At 52.5% G+C, this 22,755-nt stretch overlaps 1 protein-coding gene and 1 non-coding gene across 10 annotated transcripts in view; both read right to left on the bottom strand.

Annotated features, from left to right (window-relative positions):
* Positions 1-22,755, bottom strand: part of NDRG4 (NDRG family member 4) — a 39,489-nt gene that overhangs the window by 9,750 nt on the left and 6,984 nt on the right. For 5 of the 9 annotated variants that reach the window (XM_032486446.1, XM_032486447.1, XM_032486443.1 and 2 more), the window contains 2 exons: positions 11,792-11,886; positions 7,154-7,198 (listed from right to left, as the gene is read on the bottom strand). In XM_032486446.1, coding sequence (XP_032342337.1) covers positions 7,154-7,198; positions 11,792-11,886 — 140 coding nt within the window. Of the gene's footprint in view, positions 1-2,876; positions 7,100-7,153; positions 7,199-8,548; positions 8,709-11,791; positions 11,887-18,541; positions 18,547-22,755 lie in introns of those variants that run through there. The other 4 variants (XM_014566303.2, XM_032486448.1, XM_032486449.1 and 1 more) reach the window with 4 other exon arrangements.
* TRNAA-GGC lies at positions 19,625-19,696 on the bottom strand. The gene has a single exon. It is a non-coding gene; the product is annotated as a tRNA-Ala (tRNA).

Below are 22,755 nucleotides of genomic sequence, written 5' to 3'. Positions count from 1 at the left end.
GATCCTGAAGGGGACTGGCCTCAACAGCCCTGCCTTGAATCCACGGCAAGGACCACATGTGGGCCAGCCCAGCCTCCGACCCCCACACCTGCCCCTGGTTCCACCTCCAGGCTCTTGCTCCTGCCATTCCTTCCACCTCGAATGCCCCTCTCTGTGATCCCCAAGGCCTCCCTCAGGCAGGGCCGGGCTAGACACCCACCCCTCCCCACAGGCCTTTTGCAGCAGCCGCTCTGGGGTCTTCCTGTGTTCATGCCCTTGGTTTTGCTGCTCAGGTCGTCAGTCCTTCAGGAAGCAGGAGCTGGATGCTGCAGGTTCAAGACCTGCTCTGCCCCTTACTGTGTGATTCTGAGGGGGGCACGCCACTTCTCTGTGCCTCAGCCACCTCTTCCCAAGCCATCTCATAGGGACTCTGTGAGAACTAAACAAACTGCTATTTGCTGACTGTTCAGCACTTGGAAAGGGCCCCAGAATGGGGGCTGCTGTGCGTGGGCATCCCTGAGCCCTGCTGGCTGGTCCCTCTGCGAACCAGTCACTCTTGGCCACTGGTGGAGACTCCAAGAGGGTCTGTCAAAGTTGAATAAACAGCCCTGCCCTGCACCATGGGGAGTCCTGGGAACCACAGCAGGGGGGCCTGGGGAGTTGGAGGTGGGGCTAGGGTTGGAGGGTCAGCATGTGACTGGCTGAGCACCTACTGTGTGCCAGGTGTTATGCAAGAGAGAAGGAGCTCTTTTCCCCACCTTGCAGGTAGAGGACACTAGAGCAGTTAGATTCAGAGAGAATCTAAATTCTTCCCTCCAACAGGAAAGGGGAGACTCGGGAGGCAGGAGACAGCTTCTTGGGGAATGGCCTTTTTAAGTCTGGGCTCAGAGGACCACTGTCCAGGCCTGTCTCCAGTGGAGAGTGACAAGGAGGTGCCAACCCTGTGGCCAAAGGCCACACCCCAGGAGCCACACTTCTGGGAGGCCTCCAGGTAGGGCCAGGTCCAGCACAGCCTTCCCATGGCCCAGGACTGCCCTACCTTAGGGCCATCAAAACAAGGAATGCTTCCTGCTCACTGACGGCTGACCAGACATTTTTCGTGTGTCTTCTTATTTACTCACAGAAGAGGAAACTGAGGCTTGGGAAAAAAAGAACTGACTTGCCCAAGGTAAAGCTCAGAGAGGGCAGGGTGCCAGCCTCAGGCTGCATTTTCTGAGGAAACGAGCAAGGTCCACCCAAGAGACTTCTGAGCAGGCAGCCTCTCCACCGCTGCCTGTCCCTGCTGGGGTTGGGGGGCCCTGCCGCACCCACACCTCCCATGCTTTCTTGGCTCTGGAGGGCAGGGTCTGGAGCAGGAAGGGTGCACAGTGCAGTGGAGGGCAGGGGATAGGGCAGGAGGGTCCCCCAGAGCACAAGAGCTGCAGTGCGCTTCGTGCGGGTACTGGGCAGTCGGGCCAGGGTAGCTCTAGCCCTGCAGGGCACAAGACAGGGCCTAGGGGTGTTCTCTCAGACCCCCACCGCCCGTGGATGTGTGTGAAGGGGTCCCTGTCCCCTCCCAGCCCTGGTGTTGCCACCCAGATCCCCATCCCCCAGGGCAGCGGGACTCAGCCGCAGTGCTTGCCCCGCTAAGGCTCAACTCCCTGGGGACAGAAGGGCTGGGCCTGGGCGGGCCATAGGGGGGCGTCTGCCGAGTTGCCTGTCCTGCAGGGCACAGTGACCTTGGCTGAACCCTCCAGCAGACGTCCCTGAGCCCCCTCCGATCCAGGAACTCAGATCCAGCTCATCTTGATAGAGGCCAAACGTCCCAGCAGGACGCACTCTGAGTCCCCCAACCCACAGGGTCGAGCACTCCCATTGGCTCCCGGTGACGTCAGAGTCCGCCCCCGCCCCCCCCCCCCGCCTCCCGATGGGCACCAGCGCCGAGGCACTGCGGCAGCAAGGGAGGGGGCTCTGACGTCCCCTCTCTGCCTGTCTGTCTCCCCTCGCTTGTGACCTTGAGGGCTGGGGGGAGGGGGCTTCCGAGCTGAGATTCAGTTCATGAGCACGTGGGGAGGGGGGTGGTACGATTCTTCCTGTCAACCGCATCAATAATTCAAGGCAGCCGGTCCGCAGCAGCCGGTAGGCGCTGACGTCGTAGCCTGGGTGCCTGCCGACCCCACGGCCTGCGAACCCGACAGGGGAGGAGGATGTTGGAGGGGTAGGTCTACCTACCTCTCCCTCCTTCAGTTAGAACAGCACTGAGCCTGGGCACCTGCACCCCAGGCAGGAGGAGATGCCCTGCTCCCCCATGGGGTCCCTAACCCTGCCACCCCCAGGCTCATCCCTCCAGCATCGCCTTCCTACACTGAGAAAATAAGGCACAGCGACCCCCTTATTACCTCCTTCCCCTCAGGGACTCTGGTCCAACGGCCCAGTTAACATCACAACCCAGACTTCCCTGCTTCTGCCTGACTGGCACCATGCAGTCACCCCAGCAAGACGACCCCTCAGGGTCCGGAGGGCAGACACCTGCATGCAGCGACACGACACCCTAGACATGCGGGGAACAGCCTCTGCAGGGCTGAGTGGTCACAGCCGCCAGGCAGAGGACACACTGTCAGTGGGATATTCCCACGCCAGCACATGGGTTCACAAAAGCTTACAGACAAGTCACAGCCCATTCCGATTTCTGCAGAGATTTCAGCCCTTCCCACCTTCCCCGCGGACCCTGGCCAGCAGCTACCCGCCACTGCTGCTGCAGACCAGGGTCACCAGGGAGCCTGGAACCTGCTGGCCTTGCTCAGTGACCCCCAAGGTTAGGCAACGGAAGGCAGAGCCACCATCAGCGAAAGGCAGAGGGATGCCCCTGCCTCCCTGCGTGCCTCACAGCCCCCCCCCCCCCCCGAGCCCTCACTCACCCCATCCCAGCACTCCGGCATCTTGCTGAGGGAGGCAAACGGCCTCAACCAGGAAGGGCAAACAAAGGCCTGAGTCACCAGAGTCCAGAGGGAGGGGGCAGCGCAAGTGGGAGACGAACGGCTCTATGATGGGGCACTACTCTGGGCCATTTATATGGGGAGCCTGCTGGGGCTAGGCCAGCCCCTCCTCCCTGCGGGGTTTCTGAGCAGCCACTCGTTCACCCTAGCCCCTGCTCCCAGATTGGCTGTGGGGAGACAAACTTGGCTCCAATTGGCTTCCGAGGTCCTCACTCATCCTAGCTCCTGCTCCTCCCACCGCCAGCAACACATCAATTTTGATGGTGCCCAGCCCCTGCATCCGCCCACCTCCATCACTGAGGCTCACAGCAGCAGCTGCACACGGGATGCTAGGAAGATGAGAGGTGCCCTGTGACTGGTACACAGGGGTCTCTCACAGACAAGCACACCAAAGCAGGGCAGGGTGGGCCACACAGGCATGCCTAGACAGCACGGCCCTTGACTCATACCCCAGGGAGCAGGGAGGGCCTGAGAGGGCCCCAAGCCCAGCCTCCACATCAGGAAGGCCTGGACCCTCTAACCTAGAGGGGACATGGGGAGTCACTGCTGCCTGGGGCAACCTGGGTCATGACCCTACTCCAGGGGGCTGCTCCTTCTCCACCCCACAGGGTTTCCCCTAGGGCAGCCCCCACTCTGCCCACATGTATGCCCAGTGCCTCCCCACGTTGCTGAAATGGGGGTTCTGGAGCCAGGAGGCCTGGGCAGATTGTGGCACCAGGGATGTGGTGGGCATACACCAGCTCTGCCCTCCCCCACCCCCATCCTGCAGCGAGGGGCTGGAGGCCACTAGACAAAGGAGAAGGGATAGGAGGCAGCCTGTCCACGTGGACATGCCCACCTCCCTCAGACACACCCAGCCCTCTGTCCTGCAGCCACCCAGTGTGGGGCTTGCTTCTCGAGGCTCTAAGGAGCAGGGTGCATGCGCTGCCTCTGGCTGTCCTGAGCAGCAGGACAGGAGCTGGAGGTCACGTGGCTCAGGATTTGGGTGGGAGCCAGTCAGAGACATGCAGGTAGAGTAAACAGATTAGAAGGGGGAGGCAAAAGGAGCAGAGGAGGAGAAGAAATAGGCCAGGAAAGGGAGCAGAGGAGGGAGCCCAAGGGCTGAGAGAAGCAGGAGCAACAGAGAGAAGGGAGGGGTGCAGGCGCCTGTGCCCCCATTCTGTCTCTTTAGTGAAGGAACACGCCGCTCGCCCGGCCTGCATGATGGCTGGTTGCCCTGGGGGAAGGTGGTCACCTCCCTGTCTCTGGGTGCCCAGTGACCTGGTCAGCACCTGCCATGTGTGCTATTCCTGGCCATGTCCTCTGCCTGGGGGGCATCAATAACTTTCCCTGTGCCATCACTGACCTCTCATGATGCGCGCCTAGGGCAAAGGGCTGGGGCCTGGGCTCTCCCAGGGCAGCCAGGGTGTGGAATGGGGTATCCGCCAGCCCTTCATGTCCTGTCCGTTCCCTGGTCTCCAAAGCCACCAGGGCACAGGAAGAAGTTCTGACAACTGAGAGTGCCAAGGCACAGCCCTGCCCCTGATCTGCCCACAAAATCCTCCCATATGCCTCTCACAGAACCACAGGGTGGGGTGGCTTCCCACCCTTTCTGCCACCAAACCTCTGCCCCTCCATGGTCCCCATCCAAACTCATGCCCACCCAAACCTCTGAGTGGCCTTTCCCACCCTTGGGCCCAGGTGAGAAGCTGACCTCGGACACTGCCCACCCTGAGCCATAGCCCCCAGTTCTGCTCAGCTCACTGGCTTCAAATCCACAGACCTGAGTTTAAGTCCTGGTTCCCCAACCCACCAGCTGGGCGACTTCCGGCAAGGTTTTTTAACCTTGTGCCTTAGACTCAACTATAAAACAGGAATTGTGCCTTCCTTACAGAGCTGCTAGGAGGGTAAGGAAAAGCTGCATACATCACTCCAGACCTGACCCCAGGCCTGCCCACCCAGGAGAGAAAGGGGATAATCTGCATGCCTCTCCAAACTGTTGGCCCCTTCCCTGGAGGTTGTACAGTTGTGGCTGAACAAGGCAGGCTCAGGTCCCACTAGCCAAACCTGCTGTGTGACCTTGGGCAAGTCAGTTAACCTCTCTGAGCCTCAACACAGGAAGAACAGCAGTGCCTACTGCATGGGTAGCTGCAAGGATAACATAATTCTCACAAACCTATGAGAAAGGATGAGGAATATGAAGCACAGAGAACTAAGCGGTGGAGCTAACAGCATCTCAGCACTCTGGGCCCGACGTCACATTACTAAGAGTAGCAAATGGTTAGTAGCATATCTCTCATGTGCCAGACTCTATCCAAACGCTTTGCACATGTTACCTTATTTTGTCCTCTTAACATCCACTTTACAGATGAGGAGAATGAAGCACAGAGAGGTTCTGTAACATTCCCAACGTCACACAGCCAGAGAGCAGAGCCAGGAACAGCAGCCAGGCAGTCTGGCTCTGGTGGGCCACTAGTCACAGTCAGCCTAAGGTCTGAGTGCCTGGCCTGGGGGCACCGTCCCCAACTCTACGGACACCCGGGGAGGTCCAAGCTGCCTGCCTCCCTTTACAAATGACGTAGTGATCTGTGCCGGAGGTCACGTGGTCCATAAGTGGCAGGGCCAGGACCTGGACTCAAGTCAGCCTGACTCTAGTTTGTCGTGCCTCCCCCACTGGCTGGGCCCACTGAGGCAAGGGGTTGAATGGGATAAAGTCTCTGCCAGACCTTGGCCCAGATAGGGGCCATCCTCATAGCTGCTTTACTTTAAAAAAGGAAAAGAGAAGAAAAGAAGAGAAAAGAAAAGAGAAGAGAAGAGGAAAGAAAAGAAAAGAAAGAAAAGGCCACCGCAATGTGGTGTAAGGGAGTAGACAGTAAGGTGCCTTTTAACACGTGCTGCCCTTTACCAAGAAAGGATCTTGAGAAATGGGGGTGAGGGTGGGCTGGGCCCAGTACATGGGCACAGAGGACCCCCGGATTGCCTCTCTCATCACCAGTCTGCGCCAGGGTGTGTTTTGGGGGGTCTGGCAGTCGGCACCGCTGGTCGAGTGAGTCCCACTCGACGTTGGGCAGGGGCTGTCTGCTCCGGATTTTATTTCACCAGCTCGCTTCTGCAGAGAAGGGGCTGTTTGTCCACACATTCCTGCCCTCATTCGGAGCAGGGAGGGCAAAGAGGACTCCTTGGCGTGCCCGCGCTGTGGGCCACCTCATGGATACGTCCTCTTTTCTCTCCTCCTGGGCTCCCATCAGTTCCCACTCTCTCAGACCTCATCCTCGGCTCCCATTGGTCCCCATTCCCTCAGACCCCATCCTCTTGTCCCAGCTCCAGGGCCCTTTGTGTTTGGAGCTGGGGCTCCCAGGAGACCAGAGCATGTGCACACAGGCTGCTCTGACACCTCTGCTCCCTCCCGTCCTTGAAGGGGCGCGTGACCAAGGGACCGATGCAAGGCTGGATCCAGATCTGCAGATCGAGCGCCTGGGGGAGGAGCCGGCAGGCTGCCCGACCTCCCGCGTCAGCCTTGCGTCCAGACCACGAGGCTGGGGTTGTCATGGGGCTCAGAGACTAACCCAAATTGGGCAGTGGCCTGGGGGCTAGCTCCAGCTAGCAAGGAGGAAGGTTCCAGAAAGATCTGATTTTGTTCAGCAGGTTTTGATGGCCAGCGAGGCCTCAGAACCAGAACCCTGTGAGGCTCCCATTGTGTCTGCTGTCACACATCTCCTAAGATGGCGAAATAAACAGCCACTATGGGACTCAAAGGAGAGAAATGGCTGGCCAAGTAAGCAAAATCAGAAATCATCAATCAGAGGACAAAAAACAAAGAATGATTTCAAGTTTTCACAGGGAATCTGGCATCAAACTAAAGAGGACATGGTTGTCCCGGGCAACTGCTGCCATGGAAACAGGAGCTATTTTGGAGCATTAACCTGGCTTTTCATAGGAGGAAAGTGCTGATTCAGATGACAGCATCCTCACTCCCACCAGACCTCCCCTCCCTTCCCTGTTCTGTTCAGGGAGGGAGGGGGCATCTCTCCACTGGCAGTGGGCCGGCAGAGCCGCTGTGAGCAGTGGGGGTGGTCCTGGAGACTGCCAGGTGCCCAGCCCCTGCAGCTGCAGGCTGGGGGTACACAGAAAGCCTGTGACCCTCCTCTGGAACAGGCTGGGAGGGGGAGGGGCCAGCCAGCTGTGGGTCCCCCATCTGGGGAGGCTAAGCCAAGACCTACCTTCCAATCTGTGTCCACAGCCAAGAGAAAGGTGTCGGAGTTCTCCTAAAGGAAGGCAAACAGAGGAGGTGGCTCGTTAGGCCCCAGGCTGGTCCAGGCAGGGACAGGGGCAGCCCCAGGGGCTCTGCCTTGAGCAGCTTCGCTTGCGCTTGCCCAGTCTTAATAGTAACAAAATATTAACTCTTTAATATTAATATTAATTAGTATTAACCCTTAATATTAACAAAAGTCACCCAGGGCTTCCCAGGCACCAGGCACCAGGCCACTAAGTACTTGACAGAGGAGGCTATGAGCAGCTACACACATCGATTTTACCTATTAATTTAAAATGTGAATATTTCCATTTTCCAGGTGAGAAGAGTAAGGCTCAGAGAAGTTAAATCACATGGCTCGAAAGTGGGAGAATAATCTCTGACCCCAAATTCTTGCTGTTCATCACTTTGCCCGCTCTCCCCACAGATGGTTTTCGAGGTCGATCATCAGGGCACAAGGGCAGAGGCGGGCCTATGACGCCCACCTGAGGGATGGGGAGGCCGAGGCCCGTGCCTCGAGGGAGAAACGAGGGGCCTCTTCTGACCCGCACAAAGGCGCTGTCTGGGCCTGTGCCGTAGCTGCTCTCACCTTTCCAGACCTGCCTGCTTCATGCTGTCTAAGCACCGAGGTCCCCTGCTCTCAGGCTCATCTGCGCTGAAGGATGTGCATCTCTGATGAGTGCCCATCCCTCCCGCTGGACTGCAGGTACCACGAGGGCAGGACCACGTCTGGCTCTGCTCTCAGTGTAAAGCCTGGCATGGAATGGGCTCCCCAAACAAAAACAGATCTGGAGGAACAAGTCTGACTTCACAAATGGGGGAAATGCAATTTAGATACTCCTGCCTGTTTCCAAGGTGGCAGAGATGGAGAGCAGAGGAGAGGGGCCCGAACCCCATGTGTTTGAGGTTGCCAGGTTCTCCCTGATGCAGCCCAGCGCCCTCTCTGGGTCTCTGTCCAGGGACGGAAACTTTACAGGGGATCACACACATTCAGGAAGAGCAGAGATCCGGGGCCTCTGCCTGCCTTCTACTGTGAGCAGAATCCTCTCTGCTCTCCCTCTGCTCACTCTGGGCAGGTCACTTAGCCTTCAAGCCTCAGTGAGGATTAAATGAGGGGCACAGTTAGCAGCCATTCTGTCCTCGGCACTCCCTGCCCTGGACTCTGTGTCTCAGATGCTTCTTAGGCCTCCTACCGAATAAATACATGGATAAATGAGACAGTCAGGCTAAAACCAGGGTGTCCTGGGAGGATAGCCAGAGAAGGGCAGGGCTCAAAGGTGCAACAGGAAGGAAAACGAACCCAAGTCTCAGGAGTGGGGAGGAAAAGTATGAAAACCAGCAAAACCCGGAGAAGTTCATCCACCTGCATTCTGTACGTTGGGGTGGGCGAGGAAGATCAGGCAGCACTAGATGACCAAAAAGCCAGCCCTAGACAACACCAAAAAGGCAAGCCAGGTCTCGGGTCACATCAGTTAACGGCTGTCCTCAGGCCTCGTCTGCTGGTTCCTCTGGGCCTGGGGGCTCTACATGGGGAGGAGAGGAAAGCTTGGAGGGCGCCACTCCTAGACGCCCCAAGGAAGTGGGCAGGGGTCTGGGAGAAGGGGATGAGGCTGGTAATCGATGAACCCTCTCACTGGGAGATCCTGCCCACAGCGGGCCAGGGAAAGCGACACGGGAGATTTTCCCTGGGATGGGAACCTTTGGAGGGGCAGGACCCAAAGCCAAGAAACAGCAGGGATAATACAAGCCAGTTCAGAGACCCCGGAGGAGGCCCAGGAAGAACCACATCAACATTCCAAGGAAGACTGGTGGGAGAAGGGGCCCAGCCGAGAGGAGGCAGGATGGCCCCGGAGCGGCCCTTGGGGGACCTAGGTGGGGGACGCTGGCACGGGGAGAAGCAACGATCCTTTCACGGAGCCCTGGACATGTCTGAAATGTTGGCAGGATGGAGGTAATCATGTGGAAGTATTCACTCCTCAGTGGACTTAAGGAATTTATACCTGGCAGGTTGTGGATGATTTAAAAAGTGAAAAGGACAGGTACTTGAGTACCGTGCAGCTGGATGGAGGATCTGTCTGTGGGTGTCACTGCCTGGGAGAGAGAGGCAAAGAGCCAGGCAGAGCTTCGAGGCAGGACTGTACCAGCTGTCAAGGGTACACTGGGAGCACCTAGGAGGCTTTTGGGGGTTGGGGACAGGGTCGTTAATGCATCTTGGAAAAAGCAGATGTGACCAGTGACCAGGTCCACGAGGCTTGTGCTGACCCGAGAAAGGAGGGAAACTGCGCTGGGGACTGGAGGCCTTCTGTCCAGGACTGAAACGCAGACCCTCGTGCAGGGGGAACTGATCCAGGTGGGATGAGGTGAGAGACACCAAGCGCAGCAGAAAGAGGGCAGTGCCAGCGTGCTTGCTGGTCAAAAGGGACTCAGGGAGGAGGAGCTGGGCCAGGCTGGGCAGAGGATGGGTGTGGGAGCCTCTTTTGCAGTGCCCTGCCAGGCTGAGGAGTGGAAGAGACAGGCAGAGAGTGTGTGAGGCCAAGGTGCCCTCAGTTCTCCTCGCCGCCCACAGCACACACCCTGCACACCCCGTACCAGCAGGTAGCACCTCCAAGCAGCTGCCCCGAAACCTCCAGCCCTGAGCTCCTGTGATGGGTGCAGGGGTCCCTGAGAGCCACCATCTGCCCACCAGGCCCTCACAAGAAGGCTGACCTCTGCTCACAGGCCTCAAAAGACAGGCTGTTTGTGGGGAGGAGGGACTTTTCAGAGAGTTCTGAAAAACTTTCTTCTAAACAGCATCACAGTCTACCCAGTCCAAGTCTTTACTGAGAGCCTACTATGCTCCAGGCACTGTGCAAGGTACTGGGGGGATCGGGGAACAACACAGACAGGGTCTCTGCTCCAGGAACCTGCAGGATGGAGCCCAAGAGCTATAAGTGCTGGGGCTGGGTACAGAGCATGCGGGGTGTCAACGTTAGGTGGCAGAGAAGCCCTTGCTGAGAAGGAGGCATTTAAGCAGAGCCTGAATAAAATGAAGGGCCTGCCCTGAAAAGTTCTGTGGCTAGCGTATCCCTGGCAGAGGGAACAGCTAGGAATGTGATGGGCTTGTTCAAGCCAGGGAGGGAGGAGAGAAGTGAACAGGGGGAGAGCATGGTGGGGGGGGGGGGCGCAGGGTGCAGATCACATCCTGGGACCCCGGGAAGGGCTGTGGCTGTAACTCTGGGTGAGGTGGCAGCCACTGACCAGCTTTAAGCAGGAAAGTGACATGATGTATTTTATTTATTTTTTAGTTTATGCAAAAAGGATAATTTATTATGAAATGAGAAGGGTACCTTACGAAAGCCAAGAACAACAGTTAAGAACAGGCCTCAGAAGGGATGGTGGCCAGTAATAGAAATCAAATCTTGTTAGCACAAGCAAAAAGGGAAATTTGTAACTAGGTTACAAGGGTACCTTACCAAGCCCAGGGCAGGATTCATGAAGGGCTGGAAGAAGGGAACGGAGCCCATTAGAAGGCCAGGAATGACATGATGTATTTTAAAATGTTGTACAGAGTAAGGAGACCAGTTGTGGGGGGAGCTCCTTCAGCCAGAAAGAAGGGGTATAGGGGCATCTCTTGGGGTGCCCTGCCAAGGTGAGGAGTGGAAGAGAACATGTGAGGCCAAGGTGCTGTCAGCTCTCTGCACCACCCACAGATGCACACCCTGTACCAGCAGGCAGCACCTGGACAAGAGATGATGGGGCCTTGGAACCCGGAGGGAGTAGAATTAGAATAAAGAGCCTGCAAAGTGTGCTGCTCACAGGCTGTTCCCTGACCATTCCTGGGGGCTGCCTTCAGGTAATCAGGTCTTACAAGTTAACTCAAGGTTCTGTCTTAAAGATAAGACTGCATCCTTCTCAGGGGTAGGACTGCCAGCCTCATGTGGTTGGGCCTCTGGAGCCTGGACAGCCACTTTGTCCCAACATGTGACCACTACAACAAGAAAGCGTGGGTAGAAATAACTCTGGAATTGAACACCTGGTGTCCCAATGAGGGCCCTCCGGGACGAAATAACAACCGGGAATGTCTCAGTCCCACTGTGCTGGGAGGCACTGCTGGTAGGTAATGCTTGCCCTGGCACCTCAGAGGCTTGTAAGGAAGAGAGAAGCCGCAGACGTGAAAGGACCCAGCAGGGGGGAAGCATCATGCAGGCTGCAGGCAGCACTGCCCAGCAGGGACCCTCCTGGGGCCCGAGGGGCTCCCAGAACCAGGGGTTGAATACAGCCTCATTCCCTGGTAGCTGTGTGACCTTGGCCAAGTGAGTTAACCTTTCTGTGCCTCAGTTTTCTCATCATTGAATTGGGAATAACTCTTCTACAGAGCCTCCTAGCCTCAAAGACAGCCAAAGCCACAGCCAGGTAGGCTGGGTTTAGTCGCGTGGGCTGTGAGCCCGGCCAGGAACTTTCTCAAGACAGGGACAAGGCTTCTCAAAGTTGCGGTAGGATTCCCGGGGGCTCATGGAGAAGGCCAGCTCCTTGCCTTAGCAAAAGGCCTTGGAGGGAAGGCGCGCTGTTTCCTTCTTGGCCACGAGGTGGCGCCCTCCGCCCCCAGGACGGCGAAGGGGCGACTCACCAGCTCGGCGGCGTCCTGGCCCCGGAGCAGTGGCTTCTCTTCGGGGAATCGCAGCTCCTGCAGTCCGGCCATGGTCACGTCGTGGAGGAGGAGCCCTAGGGAGGGAGGACGAGGGTTGAGGCCTGCTGCGGCGGGGACGCCCGGGCCCTGCTCTGACTCTCCCGGGAGGAGGAGGACAGCGCAAGCCCGGGCTGGAGCAGGGGCACCGGCAACACACCGACCGCTCCATCCCTGGTCCCCAAGCGCAGGCCCTGCCTAGCGCTTCACTCGGGCAGCAAGGCTCCGTCTACAAGATTCGCCTGCTTGGCTCAGGGAGGTCATTATATTATTTGTTCTTAAAAATTAAAACATGTTTCCCCACCCCCATAAAAAGGGGGAAAAGAAGGGAGAAAGGAAGGGAAGGAAGAAGTGAGGCAGGGAAGGAAGGAGGAAGGGAGTAGGAAAGGAAGGAGAGAAGAAAGAAAAGGGGAAAAAAAGGAAAAGAAAGAAAGAAAAGAAATGCAACATGGAATGATCCTTGAAACAATTTCAAGTAAACCTCTGCGTTTACTGAGAAGGGACAAGTGTAGAGAAGCCAAACGGGGTTGGGGGAGCAGACAGAAGCCTGCAGTAGTCACAAGTGGACAGTGGAGTACCTGAGGACACAGAGAGGAACAGAGCTGAGGGCTGTCCTGAGTGCCCAGAAGGACAGGCCTGGGTGAGGATGGTCCTGAGAGAGGGGGAAGGGGGTCCCCGGCAGCCTGGCAGGCAGAGTGACACTGAAGGACGGGGTGCTGATCATGACGTACCACCATCAAGGAGGGGTGACACGGTGACTGCTCAACCCACAGCCACAAGGCGGAGGGGCCCAGGTCTCAACGGCTAGGTGTCCCTGGGAGACCCTGGGCCTCTGAACCCCAGGAGAAGAATGGGTCATATGTGCACGTGTATAAACACGCACGCCTGTGTGTGTGTATTTGCAGGACCCAATGGTGGGGCAAGACAGACAAAGAGGGTACCAGGACCCCACAATCCATCTAGCCTGGCACCACACCATCCCTTACTTGGAATTTAGGATGGCACAAATCATAAAGCACCACGAGAAAAACTAGCCAAGGACATGAACTGGAAATTCATAAAGGAATTACAAATGGCCAATAGGTACATGGAAAAATATTAAACCTCACTAGAAGTCAAAGAAATTCAAATTTAAAACAAGATACTCCTTTTTTTCCTTTGGGCAATAGAACTGGCAAAGTGTGCGGTGCTGGCAAAGATACACCAAAACTGGCAATTTTCTTATACTGCTTGTGGATGTATACATGGATACATCTTTCTGAAGGGCAGTTTTGCAGAATGAATTAAAATCGTTTAAAAGGTTCTTACTCTTGGACTCAGCAATCTTCTCCCTGAGAGAAATTTCCTAAGGAAACCAGAGAGGGCATCTAATGATTTATCTATGAGAATATTCACTACAGTGCCATTTATAATAGGAAAAAAACCTAAAAAAAGCTAAATGTCCATAAATAGGGCACTAGACAAATAAACTCTGGGTCAGTGACTTGTAAAAGATTATTTAATAACATGGGAAAATGCTTGTGTCATAAGAGATAAAAAAAAAAAGCAGTTATAAAACATGCAGTGTTATCCAAATTGCAAGAAATAGGAATTAGCTCCACAGAAAAGCCTGGAGGGATACACATCATCAAGTTAAGAGGCACTGTCCCTGGGTGCAGGACCGAACACTAGAATCTTCGGTATTAAATTAGGAAAAAAACATTTAAAAAAAGACTATTTGAAGATCACGAACGATTCTTTATTCCTGCAAAGCATCTCACGGCTCACAGCGTACTTTCCTGTGCTACTTGATTTCACCGTGACGGGAAGTGAGATGAGGTGACCCAGCACGCCCAGATGGGGCCAGGCCGGGGACGGGGGCTGCAGATCCCTAGTCTGATCCAGGGCTCGTTCTACACCACAGCCGCCTCACCTGAAAGGACGGAAGGATCGATTCCTGTCCTTCTTCCCAGCCTCCCTCCCACCCTTTGTCCCTTCCTTCTCAATTCTACTTTTAATCTTTCTGAAGGGTGAAGTGAAGCCCTCAGACTTTCCCTTCAAATCCACTAGCTGATTGGTCAGAAGGTGCCCCCCATCCCGGCCACCCCTGCTCCTTTGGCTTCTCCCTGTGCGAGCTCCAGTGACAAGGGTGTCGGTGCAGTGGTTGCCTGGTGCCCAAGGGCACGGGGCCTGAGATGGAACCCATTTCTGTGGCAGGGCGCTCTAAAAACCAGGTTGCAGCTCCAGACATTCCCTGAGCTTTCTTCCATCCTGTCAGAATCCGGAAGCATCAGCCCTCCAGAATGTTACAAATCTGCTGCCTTGTGATCACATGGGGGTCCCCACCTGGGACTAGCTTGGAACTGAGATGTGCTGAGGCTCGGCTGGGAGCTGCCGGCCACCCAGGCCTCCTGGAAGGTTAACTGAGAGCTGTGCAGCACCCCCAACCCCCACCCCAGAGCCACATCCCCAGCGCAAAGAGGCCAGGCAGGGGCAGGGAGGCCCCCACCCACCCAGGCTCCCAGGTCCCTGCACCTTCCTGCCACGCTGGAGCTGTGTTCCCAGTCGTTTCCAGGGAAACCAGCTAACACAATGCAGATGGGCAGTATTTTTAGAAAGACATCCTCTCCCCTCTCTCCCACTTTCTCTTCCATCCTTTCTGATGTGTGCACGCTCATCCGTCCATCCGGGTAGGGAGCTGAAAGAAGGTCCCCTACTTTGGAAAACTCTTCCTCAATTAGGGCTTTTTTAGCTGGCAGCCTCCCTGAACACTCAACTCAATCAAACGCCTTGGCAGCACTGGGGTGTCCCCGCCCTCCCCCAGGCTTGTTATGAAACCACCCTGGAGACCATCCTCCCCAAGGACGGTGCTATTAAAAGGGCTGAGAGTGGGCAGTGCGGGGACAGATGGCCTGTGCTGGAGGGGGTGGTGGGGAAGGGGGCTGGAGAGAGAAACCTTATAATCTGGGGAACTGGGGATGTCTCAGCCCATGGAAAACAGAGACAGCCAGCGCCCAGCAGGTGGTGATGCAGAGCTCCAGCACACAGGCCAGGGCGAGCATGCCCACAGGGCAGTGGCAGACAAGTTCCTTCCTAAGAAAGTTATGATTTTTTTTTAAAAAGCAGCTAAGGGGGGAGGTTATACCTCAGTGGTAGAGTGCATGCCTAGCATGCATGAGGTCCTGGGTTCAATCCCCAGCACCTCCATCAAAAAAAAAAAAAGTAAATAAACTTAAGTACCTCCCCCTGCAAAATAAAATAAAACAAAAATTTTAAAAGCAGCTAGATGATGCTATAAGAAAATTAGGTTCCTTGTCAAAGCAATACGTTGTATATCTTAAACTTATATAATGTCAACTGTATCTCAATAAAGCCGGGGGGAAATTTTTTAAGAGAGTGAGACTCCTATCAAACTCCCACAAGGAAGCCTGAGTCAGGTCTGCGGGGAGTCAGGGAGTACAGAGCAGATGGGATGAGAGACACAGGGGTCTGTGAAGCAACAGCGATGGACCTTTCCACTCTGCCTTTTTTTCTCTCTTGATATGCAGTTCCCTAAAGGCAACACAGAGTGTTAGAACCAAATGGGTCTGGGATGAATTCAAGCCCTCAGCTTATCAGTGGTTCGGCCTGGAGTCACTGGAATCTCTTCTGTATCACTCACTGCCTAGCTTTATTTCAGGCATATCACTAAGAGGATTGCTTATCTGCAAAATGGGAGCATTAGCCTTGTTCTGCACACCCCAGGAAGCACTGAGGTACAACAGAGGCAATGGATTAAAAACATGCTCTTTAAATGGAAGATTTCTGTTCCCACTTGAAGGGACAAAAATAACATAGGTGACTAGGGCTTTCCTTACCTTCCTCTTCTTACTTAAGACAACTCTGGAGTTTCTCTTGCCTTCTGTTTGAGGAGGGGTTCATACCTGCTGGCAGGGAGGCTATGCTGATGTTTGCAATAAAGGGATGGATGGGAAGGGGGCAAGGGAGGGAAGACAGGGGCTCTTTGGCAGGGGACAGAGCTGTGAGAGGGCCCTAGTGAAAGGGGCTTCTGAGCAGTGCAGATGTGCGTGGATTCTTCAAGAGGAATTGAATTTTTTTCATTTACTTTTGGCTGCTGATCTGTGCTTCTTTGAATGTGAGACCTGGACCACTGTGAACCCTCAGATTCATTAGGGTTAAAAATATAAATGATTACTAGTAATCATTTCTGATCCTATTCAAGAAAATGCTTCAATTAAATTGATCGCTGGTAGTTACAAATCCCATGGAATAAAGCAATTGTTGAGTGGATGCACTGCCCAGCCAGTAGGAGGGGGTGTTTGGAGATACTCAGGGATTTTCGGTGGTCTCAGCAACTGCTCTGACAGCATTTAGTGCCCAGGAGCCAGAGGCAAGGAAGGTTGTGCAGGGACAGGGCTGCACAGTGAAGCATTGCTCCCCACCTCAAGACACCCAGAGCTGTCCCACTGAGAAACACAGGAACTGAAGGCTAAGGAAGGCCAGACATCAACAGGGTAAAGTTTGGAGATGCAGGCGAACCAGACCTTGGGGGACAGGAAGAAACCAAACTACAAAAGAGAGAACTATAGAATGGCTTGCATTTTTTCAACCACATGAGTGAGGGGAACTGTGGCAGGTCATGGTCAAGGTCATGGCCCAAGGTGCCCTGTGGATGATGCACTCCTGAAAGTCCTGGTTATAAGGGCCACTTATTTCAAGAAAAGTCACAAGCAAATGGAACAAGCAGAGTCCACCTAGGCCTGGAGCTCCTTCCTGGAGGAGGGGTCTGTGCCACAGATTCACAGGATTCATGTTCAAGCCTGGGCACCCGACGCCCTACCACACAAACCACGCCAAGCACCACAGTGTGAAACCCAGATCAGAACTCAGGGACGCCAGAAATCGGGAACTCAACTTCCAGCTGCGCTATGTAGAGGGTTTAGAGCCAGCCAGGAAGCTGGCCCTTCAGTATCACTCTCTCTGTCCCCATCCTGACCTCAGAGGGTTAGTACAGCACAGAGGTGGGGCTGGGATGAACTAGACCTTCCCTCAGCATCCCCATTTCAAAGATGAGACCAAAAAAGGCACAAGGAAGGAGTTCCTGGGGCAAGTCCCCCTTTGGCCAATCCAGGAAGGGACCCCAGAGCCCATTCTCCTAAACCCCACTCTGCATGGACTCTGGATTCTGTCTCCCTGAACAGGTGGCCAGACAGGAGGATGCAGGGGACACAACCTTTTTTCTGGCCCAACCTCCATTTCCTCTCCTTGGTTACGGCCCCTTGATTTATGTCCAGCCTGATCCAGACCATTTCTCCTGCCTTTTCCTTGATCTGGGCCTATGAGTTCCTATCGCCCCACAACCACCACCACCTTGCCAACACACATACGTGCACACACACACACTCCCACTGTGCTTAGGGCAGCCAAATTTGGATTCTGACACTCATAACAAAAGACCCCAGCTGACTCAGTAGGCCCATTCTACCCACAGGAAGCACGTGCCTTTGTTCATGCTGTTCCTTCTGCCGGGAATACCTTTCACCATCACATCCTTACAACAACAACAATAGTAACCAAAACAATTGTTAATATTTTCTGATGTTTGATATGTTTTTGTTGAATGAGATGGAATGAATGAATGAATGACTCAGACTGTAAATGATTCAGAGACTGAAAGCGTTCAGTGTCGGTGAGGTTGTGGGGAAACGACACGTACTCTCATGTACCACTGGCTGAAGTGCAGTGGGTTCAGCTTCATCCGGACGGCAACTTGGTAGTTTGTAAAAATGCAAATTATCTGTCAACTCTGCAATTCTGTCTCTAGGTATTTATCCTAAAGGAAAACATTAGAGGCAATGCACAGGGATGCTTGCTGCAGCACTGTTTGGAATAGGAAAAAAATAGAAACCGCCCAAATGACTGTCTGGAGAATGGCTAAATAAACCATGAACCATTTACATTACGTAGCTATTTTAAAAATGAGGCAGCTCCACTCAGACAGATAGGGAAAGCAACCTAAAATATGCAGTTAAGAGAAAAAGCTACCTCACTGAATAGTAAGTATAAATAAGCCCATTTATGGGAAAAATATATGTGCGGAACAGGTACATATATTTTCAAATTAAAAAAAAAATCAGCTCCTCAAATGAGTCAGGGTGACTGTAACAATGCTCAGTCACCTCTGGGGAAGGCTTGGAAGGGTCAAAAGGGACATTTTTATTTTACATAGAAGATCTTATCAAATCTAAGATAGCATCAATTCTAAAGATGACACTAACGTTTTATGTACCAATAGAAGAGAAAAAAACCCTGCCAATTAAGGCATAATACTGCCCACTATCTTTTCACTTTTTCTTCTGAAATAATTTCAGGTTTATAGAAAAAACAAAGCACAGAAGCTTCCCACATACCCTTCACTCAGCTCTCGCTGACATCATCATGCTACAGACTCTCAATACAGTTAGAGAAACCAGGAAAGAAAACACTGATACGAGATGGCTAAGTCATCTGCAGACTTTAGACGAATTTCACCAGTTTCCTCAATAGTCTCCCAATCCAGGATGCCACCTTGAACTTAGTGTCATGTAGTCTCCTCCAGTCGGGGACAGTTCCTCAGTCTGTCTTTCATGATGCTGACACTTTTGAAAAACACTTATCAGTTAAATCTGCAGGACATCCGTCAGTTTGCATTTGTCTGTTTTCTTATGATTAGACCGAGGTTATGCAGTTTCAGCAAGAATACAACAGAAGTGATGTGCCTTTGTCACTGTACCATTTCATGGGGTGTAGGGTGTCGATCTGTCTCATTGCTAGGGATGTTAAACTTATCACCCGATTTAGGTGGTGTCTGCCAGGTTTCTCCAGTGTAAAGTTACTATTTTTCCCTTTGTAATCAATAAGTATCTTGTGGGAAGGTACTTTGAGACTATGCAAACATCCTGTTTCGCATCATCCTTTTGTCCACTAATTTTAGCAACCATTGATGATTCTTGCCTATAATTATTACTGCAGTATTTACTTAATGATAATTTTCCATTTCCATCATCCCTTCTACATTTATTAATTGGAATTCTCCTGGAAGAAAATGAGCTGTCTTCTCTCCATTTACTTATTTATTCAATTATTTATTTTATCCTGTGGGTTATAATCCTTTGCTATTATTTTTTTATTGTTCTGGTTATGCCAGATTTGGCCATTGGGAGTTCCTTCAAGCTGGCTCTTGGGTCCTTTCACCACATGTCCATCATTTTTTGAGTAGTTTCTAATTTTCTAGCCCCATATAATGTTCCAAACTCATCTTGTATTTTTTCTGCCTCAACTGTGGAATCAACCACTTCTCCAAGGAGCCCTGCTTGGTTCCTTTTGTTGGAGAATGATATTTAGAAACCAAGAGGCACTAGGTATGCTCATTGCTACAGATATTTTTAAGTGTACACACACACACACACACACACACACACACACACACACACCTCTAAGAACCTGTATGTATATTAAAATTTTGTACTGATACCTCTAATTACTATTCAACACCACACAGTTTATTCTAACTTCTTCCCTTTCTTTATTTGTAATTTTTTTCTTCCACAATGAGAAACCTGGCTCTCATTATCCCCAATATTTTTGTTTATTTGTTCATTCCTAGTATACACACAAAGTAATTTCAGAACTGCTACTCACATAATGGGTTCTTATTTGGAAATTTTTGGTACTTACTTCATTTTTTAAAATACTTTATTCTTTTAGACTTAGACACAGATTTTTGGGGAGGGGGAAGGTAATTAGATTTTTTTTTAATGGAGGTACTGGGGATTGAACCCAGGACCTCGTGCACGCCAAGCACACACTCTACCACTGAACTATACCCTCCACCCCAGACCCAGATTTTTAAAAGCGACTATCACTCTTGTACATTCTATCTTTAAATTGAAGTATCATTGCTGTACCACTCTTATACATTTTTTAAAAGGAAAACACAAGTGAAATAAATTGTTCAAGGTCTTCCTAAAACTTCTGCACAATCAGGGTCCAGTGTCTCTGAATCACTCTGTCTTGAAATCGTTGCTGCCCATGCTTTTCCAAGAAGCCCCAGTTCCTCTGACATCAATAATGTCGGTGGTGCAGCATTTCCCAAGAGTGCTCTGCTGTTCACGCTAGGATTTCCCTGTAAGCTGCAAATTCTGGTGACCATGTGATAGCAAGGACAGCTCCTGGTGCCCACCTCACCAACAGAAGCTGTATTTTAGAGATATAATGAAAAAAAAGTGCATCTTAAGAGTTGCCAGAACATAGCTTTTTTATAAAATTTTCTTCTGTTGAGGCACAGCACCAACGTGTCAACTCTGTTTCCATACACAACATGGCTCCAGGTATTAAACATAGACACAATAAACCTGCCTCTCTCCTGCCAACTGGAATACAGATGTGATGGTGGGAGCCTGAACAGCCATTCTGGACCCTGAGGCAGGATACTAATATGGCAGAGTGGCAATATAGGAGTCCAGGTTCCTGAGAATCATGAAGCCATGATTCTAGGTGGCCTATCTCCAGATTCTATTTATGAAAGTGGGAAATACACACATTTTTTGTTAAATCTATTTTTTAAAATTTGAAGTATAGTTGTTTTACAATATTGTGTTAGTTTCAGCAAAGTGATTCTATATATATAGTGCTATACAGTAAGTCCTTGTTGTTCATCTATTTTATATATAGCAGTGTGTATCTGTTAATCCCATACTCCTAATTTATCCCTCCCCGCTCCTTCCCCTTTGGTAACCATAAGTTTGTTTTCTATGTCTTCATATGAGTCTGTTTCTATTTTGATGTTTAATCTATTATTATTTGAGGTTTTCTGTCACATACCGTTGAAGCTAATCTAAACTTGGGACATTTTTCTTGGAGACCCAGCCTACTGTGCTAAACGAACTCAAAGAAAAGTAAGAGGACGGGCCTTGTCCGAGGGGAAACAGGGAACTGCTCGGGCTGATCCAGAGCCTGCAGCCTCCCCTGTCTGGTCCCTGGGCAGCACAGTCCCCGAAGGCATTCTCTCCGCTCTTGTTCTCACTTCAAGGAGTGAGCCAGCCCCCTCCAGCCCACCTCTTACAAGCTCACAGTGACTGTATCAGCACAGGTAACCATGACCCACAATCAGAAGTTAGAAAGCTCAGTTTGGCACTTTCTGCCACAAATTCTCGTTTCCTTAACATGGGTGCCTCAGTTCAGTCCTGTATCTTTGCCTCATTTGGCAAATGTTCCAGAAACAAAGATACATATGTCCTGGATCTTTGTGCAGGAATCAAAGAGGAAAGCCAAGGCAACCACCTCCTCCAGCTCAGAAGTCTGCAACATGGTCTGCAGGAAGGAGAGAGCCCGAAGGAGCAGCTTTCTTACTGGGCATTTTTCTCCTGGAAAGCCCCCTTCTCTGAACTACCTCATGTATTTGTGTTTTGAGGAGCAACACTTACTTGGCAGAGATGCCCCCACTCCAAGCAACTCTCGGAGTCTTCCCACCTTATGTTCAATATCTGAAGGAGGGGGGCCCCTGAGTTGGGGCTGCTCAACCCCAGGCCATTTCTTCCCGTAACAGCACCTGCTGATGGAAATGTCACCCCTCCCCCATTCTCAGTCCATGTGGTTCAGGCAGGGATGACCACAGCCCCAGGGGTGGCCAAGTGGCCCAAGCCTAAGTCCTTCCTTCACTCACTCATTCATTCATTCACTAGACATTGACTGAGTGTCTGCTATGTGCCAGGTACTGTTCTAGGAACCAGAGATAAAAGACTGACCATTACAGACAAAAAGTCCAGCCTTTGTGTAACTTTCAGGTGAGGGGGCTTGGAGGCAAACAACAGAGAAGAGTGAGGGTGATTTGGGTTTTGTCCTGAGCCACTGAAGGGAGTTACCATTTACGAGTTGGAAGACGTTGGAAAGAAGAGGCTGGGGGAAGCCCAGGCAGTTGATTTAGACCTGAGCCGGGTGGGGCTACAAATGGCAGGTGGTTATAAGAGTCTGCACTTCAGGGGAGAGGCTGGTGCTGGAGATGTCACCACAGAGATGGTGTCTGGAACTTGCTAGATTAGATGAGGTCAGCTAGGGAGTGAGTGACACAGAGAAGAGGTCCCAGGGTGAGCCCCAGAAAAAGGAGATGAGAAGAAAGCAGCGAAGCACAGAGTGAGCAGGAGCAGCCAGTGAGGGAGGAGGGGGTGCGGAGACCAAGTGGACACAGCACATGGCTTGGCCTCAGAGAGAGTTCAGGGAGGGGCACCGGCTCTAATCAGGACCAAGCCTTTGCCGGAATCCCTGGGGAAGAGAATCTCTTTGCTGGGGTTATTAGGAGGATGGTATGTGAGTCAGCAGCCATCTTGCCATCATGAGGAAGATGCATACTTGGAACCAAACCAACCCAAAGAACAGAACCGATAGGAATGGGGGAGAGAAACGCAGAGCCTGATGGTCTCGTGTGGCCCTAGGCCCACCATGCTGCACAGACACCCTAGATTCCCCTCTTTGTGTCAGTCTAAGTTGTTTCCATTACTTGCAAACAAGACACCAAACAGAACACCTAAGGTCTTTTCTCCTGTGCAGTCCAGAGGGGCCAAGCGAAGGCCAGTACCCCACCTGTCTGTCTGGAGGTCACACATGGGCAGCCAGGCCCGGGTGTGGGGTCAGAGGGCTCGTGGGCTCGGAGGCAGGACTTCCCACCCACTTGAATGACAACCCCACAGTCTACACTAGCAGTTCAGGGCTTTCCAGTGCAGGCAATTCCATCAGATGAAGCCAAAGCTGCAATGGTAAAAAGGAGCCCCAGAACATCCGGGGGCCACTTCGGATTGCAAGGGATCTCCAGACTACCCCTGACCACTGTCCCTCTCTGCCCCGTCCCAGTATGCTGGGTTCACAGGGAATACCATGGAGCTGGCAAGGGCTTT

This window comes from Camelus ferus, chromosome 9, assembly GCF_009834535.1.
Source record: "Camelus ferus isolate YT-003-E chromosome 9, BCGSAC_Cfer_1.0, whole genome shotgun sequence".
NCBI classification, from domain to species: Eukaryota; Metazoa; Chordata; class Mammalia; order Artiodactyla; family Camelidae; genus Camelus; species Camelus ferus.
This window is presented reverse-complemented; position numbering and strand designations above follow the sequence as displayed.